This window comes from Mytilus galloprovincialis, chromosome 9 (assembly GCF_965363235.1).
Source record: "Mytilus galloprovincialis chromosome 9, xbMytGall1.hap1.1, whole genome shotgun sequence".
NCBI classification, from domain to species: Eukaryota; Metazoa; Mollusca; class Bivalvia; order Mytilida; family Mytilidae; genus Mytilus; species Mytilus galloprovincialis.
Window position 1 is genome coordinate 92,445,040 of NC_134846.1, and position 21,592 is coordinate 92,466,631.

The 21,592-nt window shown below is 30.6% G+C and overlaps 1 protein-coding gene across 3 annotated transcripts; it reads right to left on the bottom strand.

Annotated features, from left to right (window-relative positions):
• Positions 1 to 5,188: 5,188 nt before the first annotated feature.
• On the bottom strand, positions 5,189 to 20,995 carry LOC143046371 (galactocerebrosidase-like). Of its 3 annotated transcripts, XM_076219503.1 has the most exons (18): positions 20,852 to 20,995; positions 20,061 to 20,129; positions 18,844 to 18,907; positions 16,811 to 16,899; positions 15,668 to 15,832; positions 14,788 to 14,826; positions 14,080 to 14,207; positions 13,816 to 13,933; positions 13,415 to 13,452; positions 12,860 to 12,984; positions 12,129 to 12,268; positions 11,619 to 11,705; positions 10,674 to 10,763; positions 9,919 to 10,060; positions 8,664 to 8,844; positions 7,539 to 7,708; positions 7,107 to 7,183; positions 5,189 to 6,600 (listed from the first exon to the last, which is right to left on the bottom strand). In XM_076219503.1, the coding sequence occupies exons 1-18, from the start codon at positions 20,978 to 20,980 to the stop codon at positions 6,403 to 6,405; spliced, it is 2,049 nt and encodes a 682-aa protein (XP_076075618.1). In that variant the 5' UTR covers positions 20,981 to 20,995; the 3' UTR covers positions 5,189 to 6,402. The 3 variants fall into 3 exon arrangements, with proteins under 3 accessions (XP_076075618.1, XP_076075619.1, XP_076075620.1); XM_076219504.1 differs by lacking the exons at positions 13,415 to 13,452; positions 13,816 to 13,933; XM_076219505.1 differs by lacking the exons at positions 5,189 to 6,600; positions 7,107 to 7,183; positions 7,539 to 7,708 and adding an exon at positions 7,722 to 7,794.
• Between the last annotated feature and the right edge of the window lie 597 nt (positions 20,996 to 21,592).

The following is a 21,592-nucleotide window of genomic DNA, read 5'->3' on the forward strand; positions in this document are numbered from 1 at the left end:
AAATCAACTAGTGTGTAATTAATTGAATCAATTGCTGTGTAAGTAATTGAATCAATTACTGTTTTGGAATTGAATCAATTACTGTGTAGTTAATTGAATACATTAATGTGTAGTTAATTGAATCAATTGCTGTGTAAGTAATTGTATCAATTAATGTGTAGTTAATTGAATCAATTACTGTGTAGTTAATTGAATCAATTACTGTGTAGTTATTTGAATCAATTGCTGTGTAGTTAATTGAATCAATTGGTGTGTAGTTAATTGAATCAATCAGTAGTTAATTGAATCAATTAATTTGTAGTTAATTGAATTGATTACTGTGTTGTTAATTTAATGAAGTATGTGTTGTAAACTCGGTGATTGGGTATACTTTTATCATAGAACTCATCATTATTGGTTAAACTTTCTGTATAATTAGATAGTGCTTGTTTAGTGGAACCATACACATGTAGCATTTGTATTAATATTACTATTTGTATGTAATGACTGTTTGAAATTAAAGAATCTGTGCAATTCTTAGCTTTTAATTATAATAACATTAGAATAGTGTAAACCAACATAATTTTTTAATTCATTTTTTCACAAATAACTCTTTCTTGCATATATATAGTGGCAATTTATTTTTGTATTCTTAAATTCTTAAAGGTCATGTAAATAAATAGTTTGGGAAAATTAAGTTGGTTAATATTGTATTTAGTATTAATCTGTGGTTATTAGAAGAATCTCCTTAATCTGTTAAAATATATTGTTAACACTACTTTTAGTTCCTTGTTTGAACCAATGTTTCAAGTATAATCTCTACTTCACTACAGAATCCTTTTAAATAATTCAATCAGTATGATAATCTGCTCACCGATGTCAACATACAATTTAAGTCAATGAAAAATTATCAATTTGTCATTCAGAACTCGTTCAGGATTTCTATATCATGAGGCTATCATCTGATTGGTTATCTCAAACAGAGAGAGCACCAATTAAAATTCTGAATTTGCGACACATTTAAATTGTATATAGAGTTCAGGCCAGTATGAGTCTGAGAGTTGATCAGGAGTAGGGACTTAATTACTCCAGTAACTTCTTCAGTATTAAAGAACTGGTACAATTTTTGCATAAACAACAAAAAAATTAAAAAAATAAAATGCAGACTGTAACGGAATATACCATTCTTTTATTCAATTAAATATTTACTTTTTGAAAATTCTAAACGAGGTTATAAAAACATTTCTTTTAATCCTTTTAATATGTAAAGCACAGTGACTGATGATGTCACATACAAAGAACACATTTGTTTGCAGTTCTGTGAAAACTTTGTATGTACATATCTTTAGATAAACAGTAGACACCACTTTATTGTGCAAAATGGTATTTTTAAATCAAATTTTGTCTCAAGTGGACATTCCTTGTGATCTATAGGTTATGTGAAGCACAAGTGCAGTTATGTTTAAAATGAGGAAGGTGTTTTTTATGCTCAGCATACCATTGTAGGAACTTTAGTTGTTTTCCTTTTGATAAGATTACATATATATGAAATGAAAGTTTTACAAAGTAATAGAAAGTTACATTATGTATATTTAGATATTCATATTTTATATTGTTTATGTCTGGAGATATTACCCTTTATAATATAATTTGATATTATGTAGTATTGATATTAATTGTTGACTGATTAACACAGGGTGAATTCTGTGGAATTGTTTGTTATAACTGCCAAGAATGGAGATTGGTGTTTTAAATTTAAATTATTTAATTTGATAATCATACAAAACGGTGTTTTAGATTCAATTTATTTAATTTGATAATGATACAAAACAGTGTTTAAATTCAATTTATTTAATTTGATAATTATACAAAAACACCAATTCTTTGTTTTTATTGTTAAATATGATCACAGGGTGACTGCATTTAATTTCATATCACGTTATTGTTCATATTATATGGTATCTTTATTATATTCACTAACTTTTATGTAAATCATAAGGTGATTCTATATACTATTACCTATATACAAATGTGTTCTTTAGTGGTATTTATGTCTGATTAGTCCAAAATGTAATGTGTGACTATATTTTGGATGTTACTTCAGTTTTAATACAAACTACATCCCCTAGTAATAGTCATTTAATTAAGTATTCTGGATTTATTATTATTTCAATTTTCCTGAAGTTCATGGTTATAGATGAACCTCAAATTTAATAGCTACAAACATTATCTTTATAACTTCTGTAATCTTCTGTAATAGTTTACAACCCTGTCTTTCATTGAATTTTATTTGCAATAAATTACAGTATTATGAACATGTCTTTGTGAATGCTTCTGCCAACATTTATTAATTTTTAACCGGATTTTTGTGACAAAAATGTCGGTTATTGATTTGGGGATGTACGCCGGGCAGGCGGGAGGATAATCAAATGTTGTCCGTGCATTAACTCATGAACCGTTCAACCAAAGCTTTTAAAATTTTAATATGTTGTTACTGACAACTAAATGAAGGTCAAGTTCAATAATGGCGATTTTGACTTTTACCGTTCAGGAGTTAAGGTTCTTGAAAGATTGAAAAATGGAGTTTCCAGTCGTGTCAGTGCATTTACGCATGAACTGTTCTACCAAAGCTTCCCAAATTTTAATATATTGTTACTGATGACAAAATGGAGGTCAAGTTCAATAATGACGATTTTGACTTTTACCGTTCAGGAGTTATGGTTCTTGAAAGATTGAAAAATGGTGTTTCCAGTCATGTCCGTGCATTTTCTCATAAACCATTTAACCAAAGCTTTTCAAATTTTAATATGTTGATACTGACTACAAAATGGAGGTCAAATTTGATATTGACGATTTTCACTTTCAGCATTCATCAGTTATGGTTCTTGTGATATTGCCGGTTTGCTGTCGTTGTGACAGCCTCTTGTTATATATATAGTGCAACCTTTGTAAATCTACACACTGGAGGACCTGAAAAAAAGTCAGATTAAGCAGGTTGTCTGAATACTCAGGTATTTTTTCCGCATGGATAGGCATATTTTGGTATCAGAAAAATGTGTTGGTGAAAGCAGGATGTTGGAATACTCAGGTGTCAGATTAGGCAGGTTACACTGTAACAGATTTCTGATTGTATCAAACTCATGGGGTCTCATTTTAGTCAGAAACAGATGATGTACAAATGTACTTTTTTGATGCAGATGTCCTTTTCCAAAAAATTACCATCCAGTCAGATGGGGTCATTTAATTTGATGACTGGTGTATACAGTGCCACACTCCCTGTACTTTAAAAATCCTTGCAACAACTTTTTGACTGGTCTGTCAACAATCTGTTGCAAGGCTTAATTACAGTCCCTATCCAATTTACCCTCATTTTCTGTGACATACTACATGTATATACAAGAGTGCACACAATGAAATGTCTCATATTCTTAACTAACCATTGATATTATGTTGATAGTCCTAAATATAATGCTTTACTACAACTATCACATAAACTTACCCAGTAACCTGATCCTAGAAAATGAGGTCAAGGTCAGGTAAAAAATACATGTACACCTGACTATCATTCAATTCACTAAATATAGTTGACCTATAGCTACTGCTTATAGTTTCTAAGATACAGGCTTAATAAAGAAAACTAAACATTGACCAATGAACCATGAAAATGAGGTCAAGGTCAGATGAACCATGCCAGGTATACATGTACACCTTAAAATTAATCTATGCAAAGGTTAATATAATTAATTTTATATGATCAATCTATGAAACAAACTTACCCATGAAAACTTAACATTGACCAATGAACCAACAAAATGAGGTCAAAGGTCAGATGATACCTGCCAGACAGATATATACAGCTTACAATCATTCCATACAGCAAATATAGAAGACCTATTGCATACATTATAAGAAATAGAGACCAAAACATAAAAAAAATTAACTATAACCACCAAACCATAAAAATGAGGTGAAGGTCAGAAGACACCTGCCAGTTGGACATGTACACCTTACAATCCTTCCATACACTAAATATACTAGACCTATTGATTATAGTATCTGCTATATGGACTTGGCCATTAAAACTTTAACCTTGTTCACTATCCATGAAATGAGGTCAAGGTCAAGTGGAAACTGTCTGACGTGGCATGAGGACCTTGCAAGGTACCCACATATCAAATATATTTATCCTATTACTCATTTAAAGAGAGAAATATTCACAAAAATTTGTTTTTCAACTGGTCACTGAACCATGAAAATGAGGTCAAGGACATTGGACATGTGACTGACGGAAACTTCGTAACATGAAGCATCAATATACAAAGTATGAAGCATCCAGGTCTTCCACCTGCTTAAGTATCAAAAATTTTAAGAAGTTAACTAAGTGCTAAAGCTAGCTCTTTTATGTTCTCTTTTAAAGTGACTACATGTTGTATCTTTTATGATAAGTACAAATGTACCCAAATCCCTTAAATCCAACATTATTGAGTTATTATTAATATGGTGATATACAGCCTAGATACAACATCCAAATATTAAACGGTGATATACAGCCTAGATACAACATCCAAATATTAAACGGTGATATACAGCCTAGTTACAACATCCAAATATTAAACGGTGATATACAGCCTAGATACAACATCCAAATATTAAACGGTGATATACAGCCTAGATACAACATCCAAATATTAAACGGTGATATACAGCCTAGATACAACATCCAAATATTAAACGGTGATATACAGCCTAGATACAACATCCAAATATTAAACGGTGATATACAGCCTAGATACAACATCCAAATATTAATGTGTTGATACATATCAATCAAATTCATCACAAACCATAATTCTTTTTAGAGTGTCACATGTATCAAACAATTGTTATTAACAATGTCAATACAATGATAAATATAGATACATTTTGACCAGAGATTTATTTATTTGCTAGTGTTTGATGCTATTTTAGCAACATTGGCTCTGTCATGCTATAATTTTTTATTGATGGAGGAAAACTGTAATACATGTGTATAGAGAGAACGTTCGATATCTTTGCCAATGAAGTGTTACATGTTAGATTTATTCTGTCATAGACTGTTCTAATGAAATGTATCAGTTCTAACCCGTTTTGATGACTGTTAAATATGAACAGTCCATAAAACACAACACAACTAAATATCAAACAACACAAAATTATGAAACAAAAAAAATTATAAAAAATATTTATTAAAACATTTACAATGTCGAACAAAAAATGGATAACAAATAAAAAATCATTTGATTAATTATGGAATACATATAAATTCTTCAACAGCAGCCATTAACAATTATTAACAAAGATATGTTCATCCGGGAATGTTGAGTAAAATATGTATAAATACTATAATAAAAATTGCAATACATAAACTATCTATAAATCTCATAACAGAGTTAATATAATCTCAACATAATGAGCAGATCTACCTAATCTGAGAAAAATAAACCATATATCACCTATATCCCATTGTATGACATTGACAATGCATTCTGAAACATTACGATAAAGGGGGTTTCCAACAATATGTCCCCATTCAAATGGATTGATCGGTCACAAAAAGGGGGGTTCCAACCCCAACAACCCTCCCCCTGGATACTCCACTGAACAGCATGAAAAGTACAGGTTCACAGAATTATTTAATCATTCACTCCAAAATAAAAATAATTTTTTTTTTAACTCCATGATTTAAGTTTGAACAGTTTTAGGAGTTGCAGTATATAAAGAAAAACCATAAATTGCTTTAAATTATAAATTTTATTTGTGCTTGGCTCCAACAGGATATAAATGCTCAGTAAATCTTGCTTTCTACCTGTTTTTAAGCATTTGTCAAAACAAAATCTATATTTCAAGACAATGGAAGGTTATTCTGTATCCTAGTTTTTCCTATCTAACAAGAATGGCAAAAAATCAAATCATTAAGTATTGAATCTTACCTCCATTTTTTTTCAGTAACACCATATCAAAATTTGAAAGCATGGGTCAAACAGTCCATAAGTTATTGCATGGAAATGACATAAAGTGCTATTTTCTGAACTATCAAGGACCATAACGGTAGAATTAAAAATCATTAATATCAAACTTATTCTCTTTTAATTTTGTCAAAATTAATAACTTGTTTAATTGAAAAGCATTGGATGAAAGGTTCATAAGTTATTATACAGAAACTGTTGGCAGCAGCCCACTGTAGTTCATTTCTTTAATATTCAGATTTTTCTTAAAAAACCTGATTATTAAAAAGTTTTTGAATGGTTATTTTGCAAGTTACTATGGCACAATAAAAAATCTTAACAATCAGATCAACAATTCTCCAAATAAGAACATTTAAATTATAATGTTTTTTAAAAAGTCCTCATAAAATTAGCTTCAAGGTTATAAATTATTGCTAGGTTAATGTCTTGGTACAAAGTACAACACTTCTGGATCATTTCGCTGTGTAACTTTTTCTGAGTTATAAATAGCCAGATTATCGTAATCAGTATAACCATAATCAGATGTCCCAAAACCAATAAATCCTGTCAATGGTACATTCTGTATGTCTGATTCAAATAAATATTGTCCATTCAGATACCCTTCAACCTGATAACCCTGGAATATACAAACACAGGGTCAAAGGTCAGGAATAAATGTGAAAATAAACCACTGTCACAGAACAAAAGGGACAAATTATGGCAAGACAAAAGAAATACATTTCCAGTCTCACACACACAGGCATAAATTGAGAAAGTCAAATTTGGCAGAATTTTGTTTCAGCTTTGTTTTTCTATGCTCTTCAACATCATTATTAATTTGGGCCTCCTACTTGATTTAAGTGAGTGCACAGACAGTCCCATCAGTAACAAGAAGAAATGGCTGGAACTGTCTCATAAACACAATGAAAATATAAATGCGGGTATAAAATTGTGTAAAATATTATAATTAAAATTATTAAATTTTTTTATTTTTTTTGTTGTGAAAGTGCATTACTAAGGCCTGTTTCTGAAATTTATTTGTGTCTGATCCATCTTTCATTTTTTGCCATGGTATTGCCAATCTATCTTTAATTATGATTTTTGAATGTCTGCTTGGTATCTTCACCTCTTGTTCAATCTTACCTGTAGTATTAGTTTCAATGTATTCCAACCCTTGTTTGCCATGTGTGCTGCTCCAAACTTCAACACTGATTTACCACCTGAAATTACAAAACCATTTACCTCAGATATCAGATCTTAAGAAATAAAAACCTCATAGAAAGCATAAGATAAAGGTACCTTATTGTGTGAACAGTTTTCTTGTCTTCACTGAATTATTTGATGAATTATATCTTATTGTTAAATAGACGTAAGGTTTTAATTTCTTATCTAAAAATCACAGGCATTTTAATTTATTTATACTAAAGCCTTCTTGGTAATATATATATCTTCAAAATTTTGTCTTAAAAATGGACAAATGAATTAAAAAGCATCAACAACATATCAAACAAGACTATACAGGACTAATGCTGAAAAAATTTATTATTTATACTTGAAGACTCAATATGAACATACCAATGTCAGAGGTCAACTTGTACATTTGTAAGGAAGGGTATAAGTAGAAGAATACCCCTAAAGCTCCTCCTGTTTTAACACCCCCTCTGTCCACTCTGGCTGCCAAAAATACTCCAGTTGTACCATTTATCTCCCCTGTTTTAGCATCTATTGACACTGTTATATCTTCCCTATAAAATTATATCATACATTTAAACGCAACAATTGTCAAATTATCTCCCCTGTCTTAACATCTATTGACACTGTTATATCTTCCCTATAAAATTATATCATACAATTAAACAGAACAATTGTCAAATTATCTCCCCTGTCTTAACATCTATTGACAGTTATATCTTCCCTATAAAATTATATCATACAATTAAACAGAACAATTGTCAAATTATCTCCCCTGTCTTAACATCTATTGACACTGTTATATCTTCCCAATAAAATTATATCATACAATTAAACAGAACAATTGTCAAATTATCTCCCCTGTCTTAACATCTATTGACACCGTTTTGGCAACTTCTGACACAGTAATATCTTTCCTATATATACAATTACATCACACTGTTTTTCATACATCAATTGTGAAATTATTTCCCTGTTTAAGTTATGTTTTCCGTATAGAATTATATCCTACTGTTAAACACAGATCATGGTTGAGTTATCTCCCTGTCTTGTCTGATTAAGTTTACCAAATAAATGCTTTTTCACTTATAAAAAGTGAGAAAATCTTGCTATCAAAAAATTCATAACAACTTTTTTAAAATAAAACAAATACCAACTTTTTTTCAAGTGTATTTGAGTCTTGAAACTGAGTTCAAAGACATATATATGCAAGATGGAAACATCTTAACATAAGGATCCAGTATTAAAGATATTATCTTCGTCTTATTTCTTCAGAAATATAAAGCTTTACATCAATAGTTTATGCTATCACTAACAACTGACTAGCTTGTTTTGAGTTCTCCTACTTTAACCACAGGTGTATCCATTCATCAATTATGTAGCCATGGTGACAGAGAGGTCATAGGCAAGATGTATCAATCATCAATTATGTAGCCATGGTGACAGAGAGGTCATAGGCAAGATGTATCAATCATAAATTATGTAGCCATGGTGGCTGATCATACCTACCAAGAATAATCCCCAATTAAGTTCGCTGTCCGTTTTAATCTGTCTGCCGCAGTCCAGTAAACGGGCTGTTCCAGAACCATCTGACGTAACACATTGCCATGGTTACCATCAGTAGATATGTGCACTTCAAAGCATCCTAACTGCTGAGCCATGTACTTTGGCTGTTCTGTCTCATTGTATTCTGAAATCATATTTATTTTGAAAAGTTGTAAATTTTGACAAGAAAAATCTCACATGTTTATATTTTCTAACTGTACATGTCCTGCTGACATAAAAGCCAGCAAATACTGCTTATGGTTGAAGGTACTTAACAAACAAAAATCGCTACATGCCCTGATAGTCTATAAAGAAAAGTAATGATACAAATATTTACAAAAAGTAAAATCACAAAAATACTGAACTTAGAAGAAAATCAATTCAGAAAGTCCTTAATCACATGGCAAAATCAAAATACAAAATGCATCAAAAACGAAAGGAAAAGAACTGTCATATTCTTGACTTGGTACAGGCATTTTCAAATGTAGAAAATGGTGGATTAAACCTGGTTCTATAGCGCTAACCCTCTCACTTTGATGACAGTCTCATCAAATGGCTCCCTGAAGTTTGAGTTGCTTCCATGTAAATCTTTCCCAAGTGAACTGTAAATTCAGAGATTATTATTTACAGGGTATAATTAATGCGACTGGGTGAATATGGCAAGAATTAAAACTCACTTTATGATATCTGATAAGCATATCTGTATGCAGATATTCATGCAATCGCAATACTTAATCTCATTAAAAAAAAACATGCAATAACTTCTGATTATATTATCTTCTACTGGCCATTTTGAATTAACAATCAGCTGGAGATAATGCTTATTAATGACTATCAGAGGAACATAGTTTGGTTCAACTTTAAATCTGTTAAAAACAAATGAAATCAGAATATCATAAATTCTGACAAGAATTTATCTGCAAACTTTGGCTTTTTGAAATCCTAATCAATACTAAAGTTACAACTTTCACGGTCTGAATGAGTAGCTGTTGCCAGGGAACCAATTCTGACAAGAATTTATCTGCAAACTTTGGCTTTTTGAAATCCTAATCAATACTAAAGTTACAACTTTCACGGTCTGAATGAGTAGCTGTTGCCAGGGAACCAATTCTGACAAGAATTTATCTGCAAACTTTTGCTTTTTGAAATCCCAATCAATACTAAAGTTACAACTTTCATGGTCTGAATGAGTAGTCATTGCCAGGGAACCAAATCTTACCTTCAAAATTTTCTGTATATGGGAATGGGAAAGGTTTGTCTTGTGGTGGATTCTGATGACTGCCTTTCTGACCAGTGGTCAGTGTCGTCAAAGTTACTACCATGTCTGGATATAGATTAAGATTAATTTTACCATCTTTTACCTGAAAAAGATAAATTTTAGGACAAATAATCTAACATTCATTAAGCTTGATATATTCAAGAGATAAACATATACAGATAAATGAACATTACTGTAGCATTGGAAAGTTAAAATCAATATTAATAAATAAATAATAGATTTAAAATGTCATAATTCAGTACAAAAATAAGCTGCTTTTGTTAACCCAAAATATGTATTTGAATAAAAAAAATTGACAGCCATGTTAAACTATCTGTTAACAAAGCCATTAAATAGGTATTTGCAACAATCAAATCACCAATTGATACTGTCAATGCTTAAAATACTACATTATTATCTCCATTCTAATAAAAATGACAGAAAACAACCTCAAATCATACACTTAAAATCTGTCATATGTTGTCTGCACTTGAACATACGTTTTCTTAGAATCAGTTCTGAATTGATACCATGAAAATTGGTGGCTTTATCCAATCAAAATGGACCTTATAAACAATGTTGCGTTAGAATCATCAATTAGAAATATGTAAAACCTGTTATTCTGACCAGGTTTTTTACTTATTGAAAAGAATATGAACAGATATAATATTTTTTTTATTTCAGTATCACAAGATTTTCCAGGATGATAAACGTACATCAACTCGTCCTTCATACATCATTGTTTCTGTCTCTCCTCCATCATAACCAAGTCTACTGTACCACAGAGCCATACTGTCTATCAAAGCCTGTAAATGATAAATACAAATCTATTATCTCCTAAAATTTAACTGATAACCTTTAATTAGATCATTGAATGACTGAATAGTGCATGAAATATAAGGTTTCATATTTGATTTCAAATTTTAGACCCGTATTTCTTTGAAAATTAGGCACTGAGGACAAGCCTAGAATAATAACACCTAGAGTGGGGTGCTCATTTTCGCCACATCTTTCCATATTTTCTACAGTTTATGTTCAGGTCTAAATGTTTTTGAAGTATACTGATATTTCTGTATGAAGATAACTTCAAATGCAAAATATACTTAAGCTTGAAAACCGGTTTGTTTTAAGAAAATCATCTGAAAAGTTGGATTAAAGGGTGTTTGAAATTTCCGGATGTTTTGTCCATGGGGGACACATATTCGCCGTTTTTACACATCTATTTAAAACCAAATAACCGCAGCTTTTAACAATTTTTATCAAATCAATTGCATTATAGATGAATAGCAGACATTTCAAAGGTATAAAGAATTCAAAATTAGGGCATTCTGTCAAATATTTACTTAGAAATACTTCTTTGAAATCGTGTTTTTTATTCAGGAAATTGTCCGAAAATCGTTGTCCGTTTTTCGGTCATTTTCGGTAGGAGCCGCAATTTTGTCTCAGTTTAAAAAAATATTATATTTGTTATAAAAATATAATTTACGGGTACATTTCTTCCATTTCAGCCATCCTTTGAAGTTTTTACACCTCAAAATCCTTAAACGGCGAAAATGAGCACCCCACTCTATGTGCATAAGAGGAAAAGACAAATATTACAGTGCAAAGCATAAAATTATTAATACATATCACATTTCCTTATAGGATGAAATTGTACTTACAAAACTTCCCTTCAACTGGAGAGTTATAGTCTGGAGAGTAACATTAAATTTCGGCTGTTGATAAAAACACACTGAATGGAGAGAAGTCTGAAAGTATAAAGCAATATCCCCTTTATCAGTATGTAAAATGTAAATGTACAGATTGTAGAGTTTTGTGTGTCAGATTAAATTTTGTATGATATATTTGTACAATGGAAAAACCTAATTACCTGGAACTGTGCTGAATGATCTAGTTTTAATATTAACAATATAAAACCAATTTTATGAAAGATTAAAATATAATGAAACAAGTTTCTACATAAGCCTTAGTGTATAACATTTAAAGACAACACAAAATGCTATAAGTAAAAAGGTGACATTTCTGAAGAATATCATTTATTTCTATACATGGTTCTTATACAGTTCATGACCAGACCATTAAAATGTTCATACCACAAAATCAACAAGGTTCTATTTTACAAAATTAACAATGCCTTAATAAGAGTTCTTAAATAATAACTAAATACAAACCATGGTTTCCATGACAATGGTGAGATTCTTCTCATCGGGACTAACAAGTGACACATAACTCCCTCCATTTGTCAGTTCCCCCACTCCACTGTTATGCTTCAGGTATCTCCACCCAGGGGCTGTAAACTGGGTGGTATGAGCTGAAAACAAATTTTAAAGTTTTTATTTTCCTAATATCAGATCTACAATAGGTTATTAATCTATATTGAAATTGACGAAAAAGGCCAAGTATTTTAATACAAAACTTTAAATGAAAAAAGGTTGTTACACAGAAATCTTAATGCTAAATGGAGTTCAAAAAGTTTGGTCAGTATAAACCTATTGTAACTTTCTGATCTCTATTGACATTTGTCTTCATGTAGTACTGTAAATTCAGAAATTATTGCCTGCATTTATTATTCCGATTGTGTCATTTAAAATGTGATGATAATTTTTGCGATATATGAGAAAATTCCTGTTTAATTCACATAAAAAAATTCAGAATGCTTGTTTAAATTATTGCAATTATAACCCTGCTGCATTTTTTGCAATAATTAAAACATCACAATAATCTCTGAATTTACAGTAATACTTATGAATTTTGAACCTTAGTACATTCTTTGTTGGATAGTTCACTCATTGGCAATCATACCACATTTTTTATCATTAATTAGACATCAAGTGCGTTGTAAATGAATCAGGAGATATCGATAAGTCTAAATGCTTTATATATAAAATATTCCCTGCAATACCTGTTACCCATATAGGGTTGTTTATGACATAGTTTCCACTCCATGGAGAATTCGCTGTCATCAGACTTTGACGGATAAATGGTAAAGCATTATAATACCCAGATATCATGTTCCAGGCAATTGTTCTGAAAAATTTCAACGTTCAAAAAATTAGCACCTGTTGGCATACAAATGGTGTAGCATTATATTACCAGCTTATTACATGCAATTGTTCTGAAAAATATAAAATTCTAAAGATAATCTTAGTTAATGATTGCTATTAAATTTTTGCACTAAGCATGACAATATCAAAACCTCATCTGATTTTTCCAATGTTTCATGGGAAAGTTATTGAAAGTTATATACATGAGTTGGTGTGTAGAGATATTGAGTTATCAAATACTGAATGAGAATACAGCATTTATTTGATTGCTTATCATCTACATCATAACTATTTTCAAACTAGGTATGAATTAACTTTTGATCATTATTTATATCATTATTACCAGTAAGTAAGTAGGTTTGAAGGTCTGAATTTAAATCCATATTATTTTACTTATTGGAAATCCTACATACCCTGTGAATAAGCCATTCACATAATTCTGATTCAGAGTCTGAAAAACATACATAATTCTTTGTCTCCTGTGTATAAATAAATTACTTTAAATCTAACCCTAAGTCAGAATACTCCTGTCTATGGCCCCTTTTATTGAATTATCTATATGCGTATTATAAATGTATGTTTGTTTATTACATTGAAGTTATAACTATGAGCAAGATATATGCTCAGGTATGAAATTCAAAGATGCTATTAAAATATGATACATGTGTAAAAGGTGCTGTTGAATAATATTATCTTTATAATTATTAGCTGTGTGTTAGCTGATTTTTTACTAGCTATAAATTTTCTGAAGTTACAAAATGGAAAACTTTTTCTGGTGAAAAATGGTATAAAATATGAAAATTATTAAGCATACCCTAGCCCAACAACCAGCACCAATATTGTCATTAAATGTACTGAAGTCTTCTGATGACCACAACTGCTTCCCTGTATTGAATGCTGCTTCTGTTGATTCGGTACCAGGATAATGGACACTGAATTAAACAAAATAATTTAAATAGATTTTGTGCATTGTTTTGAGTCTTTTTATGATTTTACAGAGTTTACCATTGGCTGCACCTGTATAATTGTATAAATCATGGTTTCATTAATTACCAAAAACTAAAGCTAACCCCATTACCCAATGTATTCTATAGCATCAAACAGCTCAGGGTCCTTAAGCATATCGTTAATTATCTCAAATCCACCATCAACAGCAACTATCTTTACGTCATGAAATCCATTCTGATCTAATGATCTTCTCAAGGTCTACAATATAAATATGTGATTTACATAAACTACAGTAGCTTTTTTGTATCTAACAATCTACCCGTCTTTTTCAATTTTTTTGGGCTGAATTCTAAATACTTTGTTATCCAGGTTTTACTTATTGTCCATAATATTTTTTTAATGTTATTAATTTTCTTATTGACACAGAAAACAGATGTTGCACCCGTTAAAAGGTTTAAACCCGCTGCATTTGCATGCACCTGTCCTAAGTCAGGAATTTCCTTGTTGAACTACATCAAGCAAATTTGAAAATGGCAAAATTAAATCGCTGTGAAATGGTCTAGTAGCCTCATGATATTTGATCTGTTTATATGGCCTTTAAATTGAGTTGAAGATCTCTTGTTGTGTATTAAACTATTGTTTCAGAAAAGGAGAAGGTTTGGTACCATTAAAACGTTTAATCCCACTGCAAATTTTGCACCTGTCCTAAGTCAGTGACTTGGATGGAGAGTTGTCTCATTGGCACTCGTGCCACACCTTTTTATATAGATTGATTAAACTTATCACAGTAGATTCATTATTAATAAATTAATACAATAAGATATAAATGATATATTACCTTAATATACTCAATACTATAAGCTAATTCATTCCATATCTGAAAAAATATGTAAACAACAAATTTTTATATCTCCTGAGCTATTCTAACTTTGGGAAAACTTTTAAACATAGTCGCTCAGCATTGCATATGATATATATGCTGACAACTAAATGAACTTCATTCTATTAATTGTCATGATTGTCGTGTCAGGCCACTGTCTCAATAATGTTTACGGGATCCCATATTCATCCAGAATTTCAAATTTGGTTTGTTACATACGTTCTAATTTTAAAGTATCATCTTAACAACGTGTTTTATTGTTCTTTCATTTGTCTTTGTTCTATTATTAATATTACTTTTACTGTTGGATTGTTTTATGTGATATTCGTTTGACGTGGCTTGGTACTTATACATCCCGTCAATGTGTTTGTATTGTCTTTCATTTTTGGCTGGTGTGTTTTGTATATACGACTTTTTGTATTTCTTTGGTTCTTATAACATGACTCTGTACCTCAAAAGATACAGTCAGTATGATATTGTTCTATTATGAATGACAAAAACTATTAAATTTCTGACGTCAGACACACAAATCATGATGACTGCTGTACCCATATCTTTACTATTTTATTTATTGTGTTTGTTTAGTTAACGCATCATTGTAAATATAACGGAATTTGATGAGACTGTACCAAGTCAGGAATATGACATTTCTTGTCCATTCGTTTCTGATGTGTGTTGTTATTTGATTTTGTCATGTGATTATGAACTTTCCGAATTGATTTTCCTCTGAGTTCAGTATTTTTGTGATTTTACTTTTTCCTTTCATTCCTTTTGTGTATACATAAATATTATTATGATAATGACATCACTATTTAACAATCAGTAACTAAAATAGTACCCCAACAAAATTAATATCCAAGTCATGGTATTTCTTTGCTCCTTGTATCCACTTGATTATGTATACAGCTGTTGTGTTGACATTATAATAGGGATTGTGGGTTCCATTTCCTATCCAGCCAGGCCATCCCCATGGTAACCCATACAGTAATATATCTGGATTCCTCTACAATAATATAAAGAACAATATATTACTTGTTTTACTATATTAACAAGAATGAGTCCATAGAACACAGATGCCCACTTGCACTGTCATTTTCTATGTTCAGTGGACCATAAAATTGTGGTCAAATTTCGCATTAAAATTAGAAAGATAATTAAGGAATGACTGTTATATTTTTTCTGTCTATAAAGAAATAACATCAAAAATGTGGTGCACACTGAATAACCAGCGTAGTTGGTTATTCTAAAGTGTGCACCACATTTTTTATGTTATTTCGAATAGACAAAAAAAATATTACAGTCATTGCATGCTTATAATCTAATTCTAAATTCCATTTTAAACCTGAGTAAATTATGAAAAATGTTGATGACATCACGGTCACATGACTAAATTATGTCTATGAGCTGATAAACATAAGGATATCAGCCAATCAGAAGACATGTTACATCCAAAATTAAATTATCATCATAGTGAACATATGTAGTAAGTTTCAAGTTGATTGGACTTCAACTTCATAAAAACTTCCTTGACCAAAACTTTAACCTGAAGCAGGACAGAAGGATGAAGACAGATGGACAAACAGACAGACCGATGAATTAACAAACGAATGGATGAGCAAACGTGTGCACATACTGAAAAACATAAACATAAGTTGGGCAAAAAAAAAACCTATACCTTTTAAAGACTTTTATATCTTTTGAAGTCTAACAAATGAACTTCTAATGAAAGCATACCAGGGGCCTTGAATCAGGGAACGTAATTTCCTCATAATATAGCAAATTTTTTGTTGTTATCTAAACCATGACAATTGGTTCTCATGAATAATAAATACATCCACATAATATATGTGTTAATAATATAATAAAAGATGTGGTATGATTGACAATGAGACAATCCTACACAAGAGACCAACTGACACAGAAATTAACAACTACAGGTCACCATACAGCCTTCAACAATGAGAAAAAGACTGGTTTTTACTTTTTTAGCTTCTTTCATCATCCACCATTCATATCCTCTGTAGTAATTTTCATCCCAGCTGTTGTGCATATGTGATGCTTCACTGCCCTCTGTAACAAGAATATGACGGTCATACTACGGTTTGTCTGACATCTGATGAAATATGGTTAAATCAAGTAAAATGTGGTTACAGGACCAAATACCTAATAAAAATTAAGATTTTGAACATCATTTATTCTATCAATGGCAAGTAAATAATTGCTTGGTCCTTAAAGGTTGGATATTTACTGGACCAAATGTCTAATAAAAACAAATGTTTAAAACATCATTTTGTAATGTCCAATAAAAATCACAGAACTTTGAAAACATTGGTATTGGGGAAACATTGAATAAAATTTTCAGTTTAAAATTATGTAATGGAACAAATACTAAAGTCTAAATGACCATTGTCCTGGGACAAAGTCATTAGTGGACTGTTTAGGGTTTTCTGTTTACATGGGTTAGATGGGTTTGATTCTTAAAAAAATTTGGTATTATGGAACTTTTGTTCTCAATGTGACTCTATAAAAGTTTTGTTTTCTCTCATGAATCATATTTGTCTTGTTCTGCATACACTAACTAGTTCAGTGTAATCAATTCAATCCTAGTTATGATGTTTCACTCTGTTTCTCTAGTCAACACAGTTTTTAAACAGATTTTCATTATTTTTTTTTAGAAATGTACTTGAGTTTAAACTTTTGACATCTTCAAAAGAGATTTCTTTTTTAAGATTATGTAAGTTTTTGTTTATAGATATTTAGCTAGACAATCAAGTTTGAACTTTTAACATAATAAGATGAAATGCTTTTTAAGTTGTCATTTTGGTTTCCAAGTGTTCAAAAGCTTGCATCAAAACGTTCAACAGCTTGCGTCAAAACTTAAGTTAGAAATTATAAGGTTTGACATAAATTAACATCAAAACTTAAGTTAGAGATTATAAGGTTTGACATAAATTAACATCAAAACTAAAGTTAGAGATTATAAGGTTTGACATAAATTAACATCAAAACTTAAGTTAGAGATTATAAGGTTTGAGATATAACATAAATTAACATTAAAACTTAAGTTAGAGATTATAAGGTTTGACATAAATTAACATCAAAACTTAAGTTAGAGATTATAAGGTTTGAGATATAACATAAATTAACATTAAAACTTAAGTTAGAGATTATAAGGTTTGACATAAAATTAACATCAAAACTTAAGTTAGAGATTATAAGGTTTGACATAAATTAACATCAAAACTTAAGTTAGAGATTATAAGGTTTGACATAAATTAACATCAAAACTTAAGTTAGAGATTATAAGGTTTGACATAAATTAACATCAAAACTAAAGTTAGAGATTACAAGGTTTGACATAAATTAACATCAAAACTAAAGTTAGAGATTATAAGGTTTGAGATATAACATAAATCAACATTAAAACTTAAGTTAGAGATTATAAGGTTTGACATAAATTAACATCAAAACTTAAGTTAGAGATTATAAGGTTTGACATAAATTAACATCAAAACTTAAGTTAGAGATTATAAGGTTTGACATAAATTAACATCAAAACTAAAGTTAGAGATTATAAGGTTTGACATAAATTAACATCAAAACTTAAGTTAGAGATTATAAGGTTTGAGATATAACATAAATCAACATTAAAACTTAAGTTAGAGATTATAAGGTTTGACATAAATTAACATCAAAACTTAAGTTAGAGATTATAAGGTTTGACATAAATTAACATCAAAACTTAAGTTAGAGATTATAAGGTTTGACATAAATTAACATCAAAACTAAAGTTAGAGATTATAAGGTTTGACATAAATTAACATCAAAACTTAAGTTAGAGATTATAAGGTTTGAGATATAACATAAATTAACATTAAAACTTAAGTTAGAGATTATAAGGTTTGACATAAATTAACATCAAAACTTAAGTTACAGATTATAAGGTTTGAGATAAATTAACATTGAAACAACAAGAAACATTAAATTGTTCATCAATCAGACAAAAGAACTAACCTCCACTTTGAGAGTCACCGCCAATCTCTACTTTTAAAATTTGCAAACTAGCTCCAAAGTTTGGCTGAAATAAAAACATTAAATTATCTGAATATCAGTAAAATATCACAGTTAATAAACATTTGTTCTGATGCTGTTCTGCTACACCACTGTCTCAGGTTAGCGGAGGGTTGGGATCTAGCTAACATGTTTAACCCCACTGCATTTTGTATGTATGGGCCTGTCTAAAGCCAGGAGCCTGTAAGTCATTGGTTGTCATTTGATGCTGTGTTACATATATATATATTTTTTTTTCGTTCCTTTTTTGTTTTCATTAATTAGGCTGTTAGTTTTCTTGTTTGAATTGTTTTATATTTCTGATTTCTAGGCTTTTTAAAGCTGACTATGGGGTATGGGCAATATTCATTGTTGCAGGCCAAACAGCAACCTATTGCTGTAAATTTCAGTGTCATTTGATCTCTTGTGGAGAGATGTCTCATTGGCAATCATACCACATCTTCTTTTATGATAAATACAACCATTTTTTTATTGGATGGAACAATCAATAATTGTAAGCAATGATTAGATGTAATCACACTTTCAATTTTTAATTAAATCTGTCTTTCAGTTACTTTCATCAAGTCACACCAGTCATTTAGGTGAGCTATATAAGTAATGCATTTGTCATACATGTATACAGTTTCATTTGAATGAAGGGAAAGCGGGTATACAATGTAGCTCAGTGAAACAGTAATGCATTATGCAGCAATACAAAACAATGTAAAGACATCTGAGATTTATCAATTTAAAAGTAAGAAGATGCATGTGATATGATTGCCAATGAGATAACTCTCTACCAGAGACCAATTAGTGTAGAGGTAATTTTTTTGGCCTTCAATACATGTAATGGGCAAAATCTAAACCCCACAATGCTTATTTGAAGACACATGTGAAGTATAAGTACAATTAAAGCATCATGGTAGCTGTGAGTCAGTCATTCTTATTTCAACATTCATGTACAAATTTTGTCACATAAGTAATTTCAATGCAAATATTTTATGCAAACTTGTCAGTTATTGAAATCTCTCTTTATTACTGTGTAGTGCAAATGTTACCTGATAGATGACAGACATGTGCTTTGACAAACAGGGACCCAGCTGTCTCCATAGATTAGGTTCAACCTAGTGTATTGGCCCCTACAACTGATAAGTAAAGAGTCAAAATCAAATCTATCTTACCTTAAACAAATAATCCAGTATTTCATCTCTAAGTTTGGTTGGATAGTGTCTAACAAGTAATGATGTTGCCTAAAAAAATTATATAAAGAAAAATGACTTCAGGCATTGTTTTTATGGTAATCTACAAAAGAAGTGCATTATACAAATAAATGTATTAAACATATGTTGTTTTTTTTAAACTTCAAGTTAAGCATTTGTTAAGGCAGGAAACACAGTTTTCATGATTATATTAATAAGACTTTTTTTACAGAAATAATGTGGAATTATCATGTATACATTTCAATGAAAACAAAGGATATTTGGAGTTTCAGTTTTGAGGTCCTCAACAACTACATTTTGTACATAGACAAATTATCAGTTATGTTTCCTCCATAATGACACCTTCTGATGACTCCCCCCTTTTCTCTGTAACATGTCTAATGACCATGATGACATCAATTGACACCGCCAAAATGATGCCTTCAGACACCTCCCCTTTCCTCCATATTAATGATGTCATCTGATGCCTTCCTTTTTTTCCATTATAAGAGGGTCATAATTGGTGTATCTTCATGACGAATAAGGGTAAAAATTCTTGCCTTTTGACATCACCCCCTTTTTATATTTTATACTTTACTCCATAATGTGTGGTTCATCTGTTTAAAGGTTTTGACAATCAAAAATCTGTATCATAATTCATAAAATTTAATTTTTTTTTTAACATAAATTTCCTTTCTATTTATCGCATTATGTTTTTCGGCATCACCTCCCCCTTTTTAAGCGAAATCATTTCTAAGTAATATTTTACTTACCCCTCCCCCACTGATTGCCCCGATACCATCAAAGCGTCTACCAAGCCCTCGGGAATCATCTACTCCATAAGTTACGATTTGTGAATGGCAATACTTCAATAAAATAAACATAATCAATTTTGAAAACATTTTCTACGATAGGGATTTTTCAGACAGGGAAAGGAAACTAGTATGGCAATGGGGGCTGTTACATCCTGCTCACCTGGGACTAGGGTTACCTTGAAAAGTCGAGTCGAACATGCCGATGAGAGCGGACGTGACTTTTTTACAGAGAGAATCCTACAACATCTTTTATTGTTAAATTGGTTTCATGGATACATTTTATTATCCTCACATCGTATATTTTATGACTTGGAATTTATTTTTTTGTTGATGAAAGTTTCTGTAGATATTTTCTGATTTGTTTAAGACATGTTATCCATGTATCAGACCAATCTATTTGATATCTGAAGGGTTTTTCCCTAATGGATCGGTAGTTTCTTTACTTGATCCTTTATCATTTGTATGTATGGCTTTCCTCTACCAGGAAAACAGCTGGGCATTTAGCGGTATCGGTTCAGATTCCAAGTATGTCCTCTCCGGTTTCCCGTTAGGTGTCTAGGCATTTGTGTGGCATCCGGGTTGACCTTATCATTTATTTTGTATATAATGTGTTTTCATATTTTGCATTTTTTATATGCATATGCTCCTAAGGATGAGCGAATCAGGTGAGTGGGTGTGTTAGTATTTTTTTATTACATA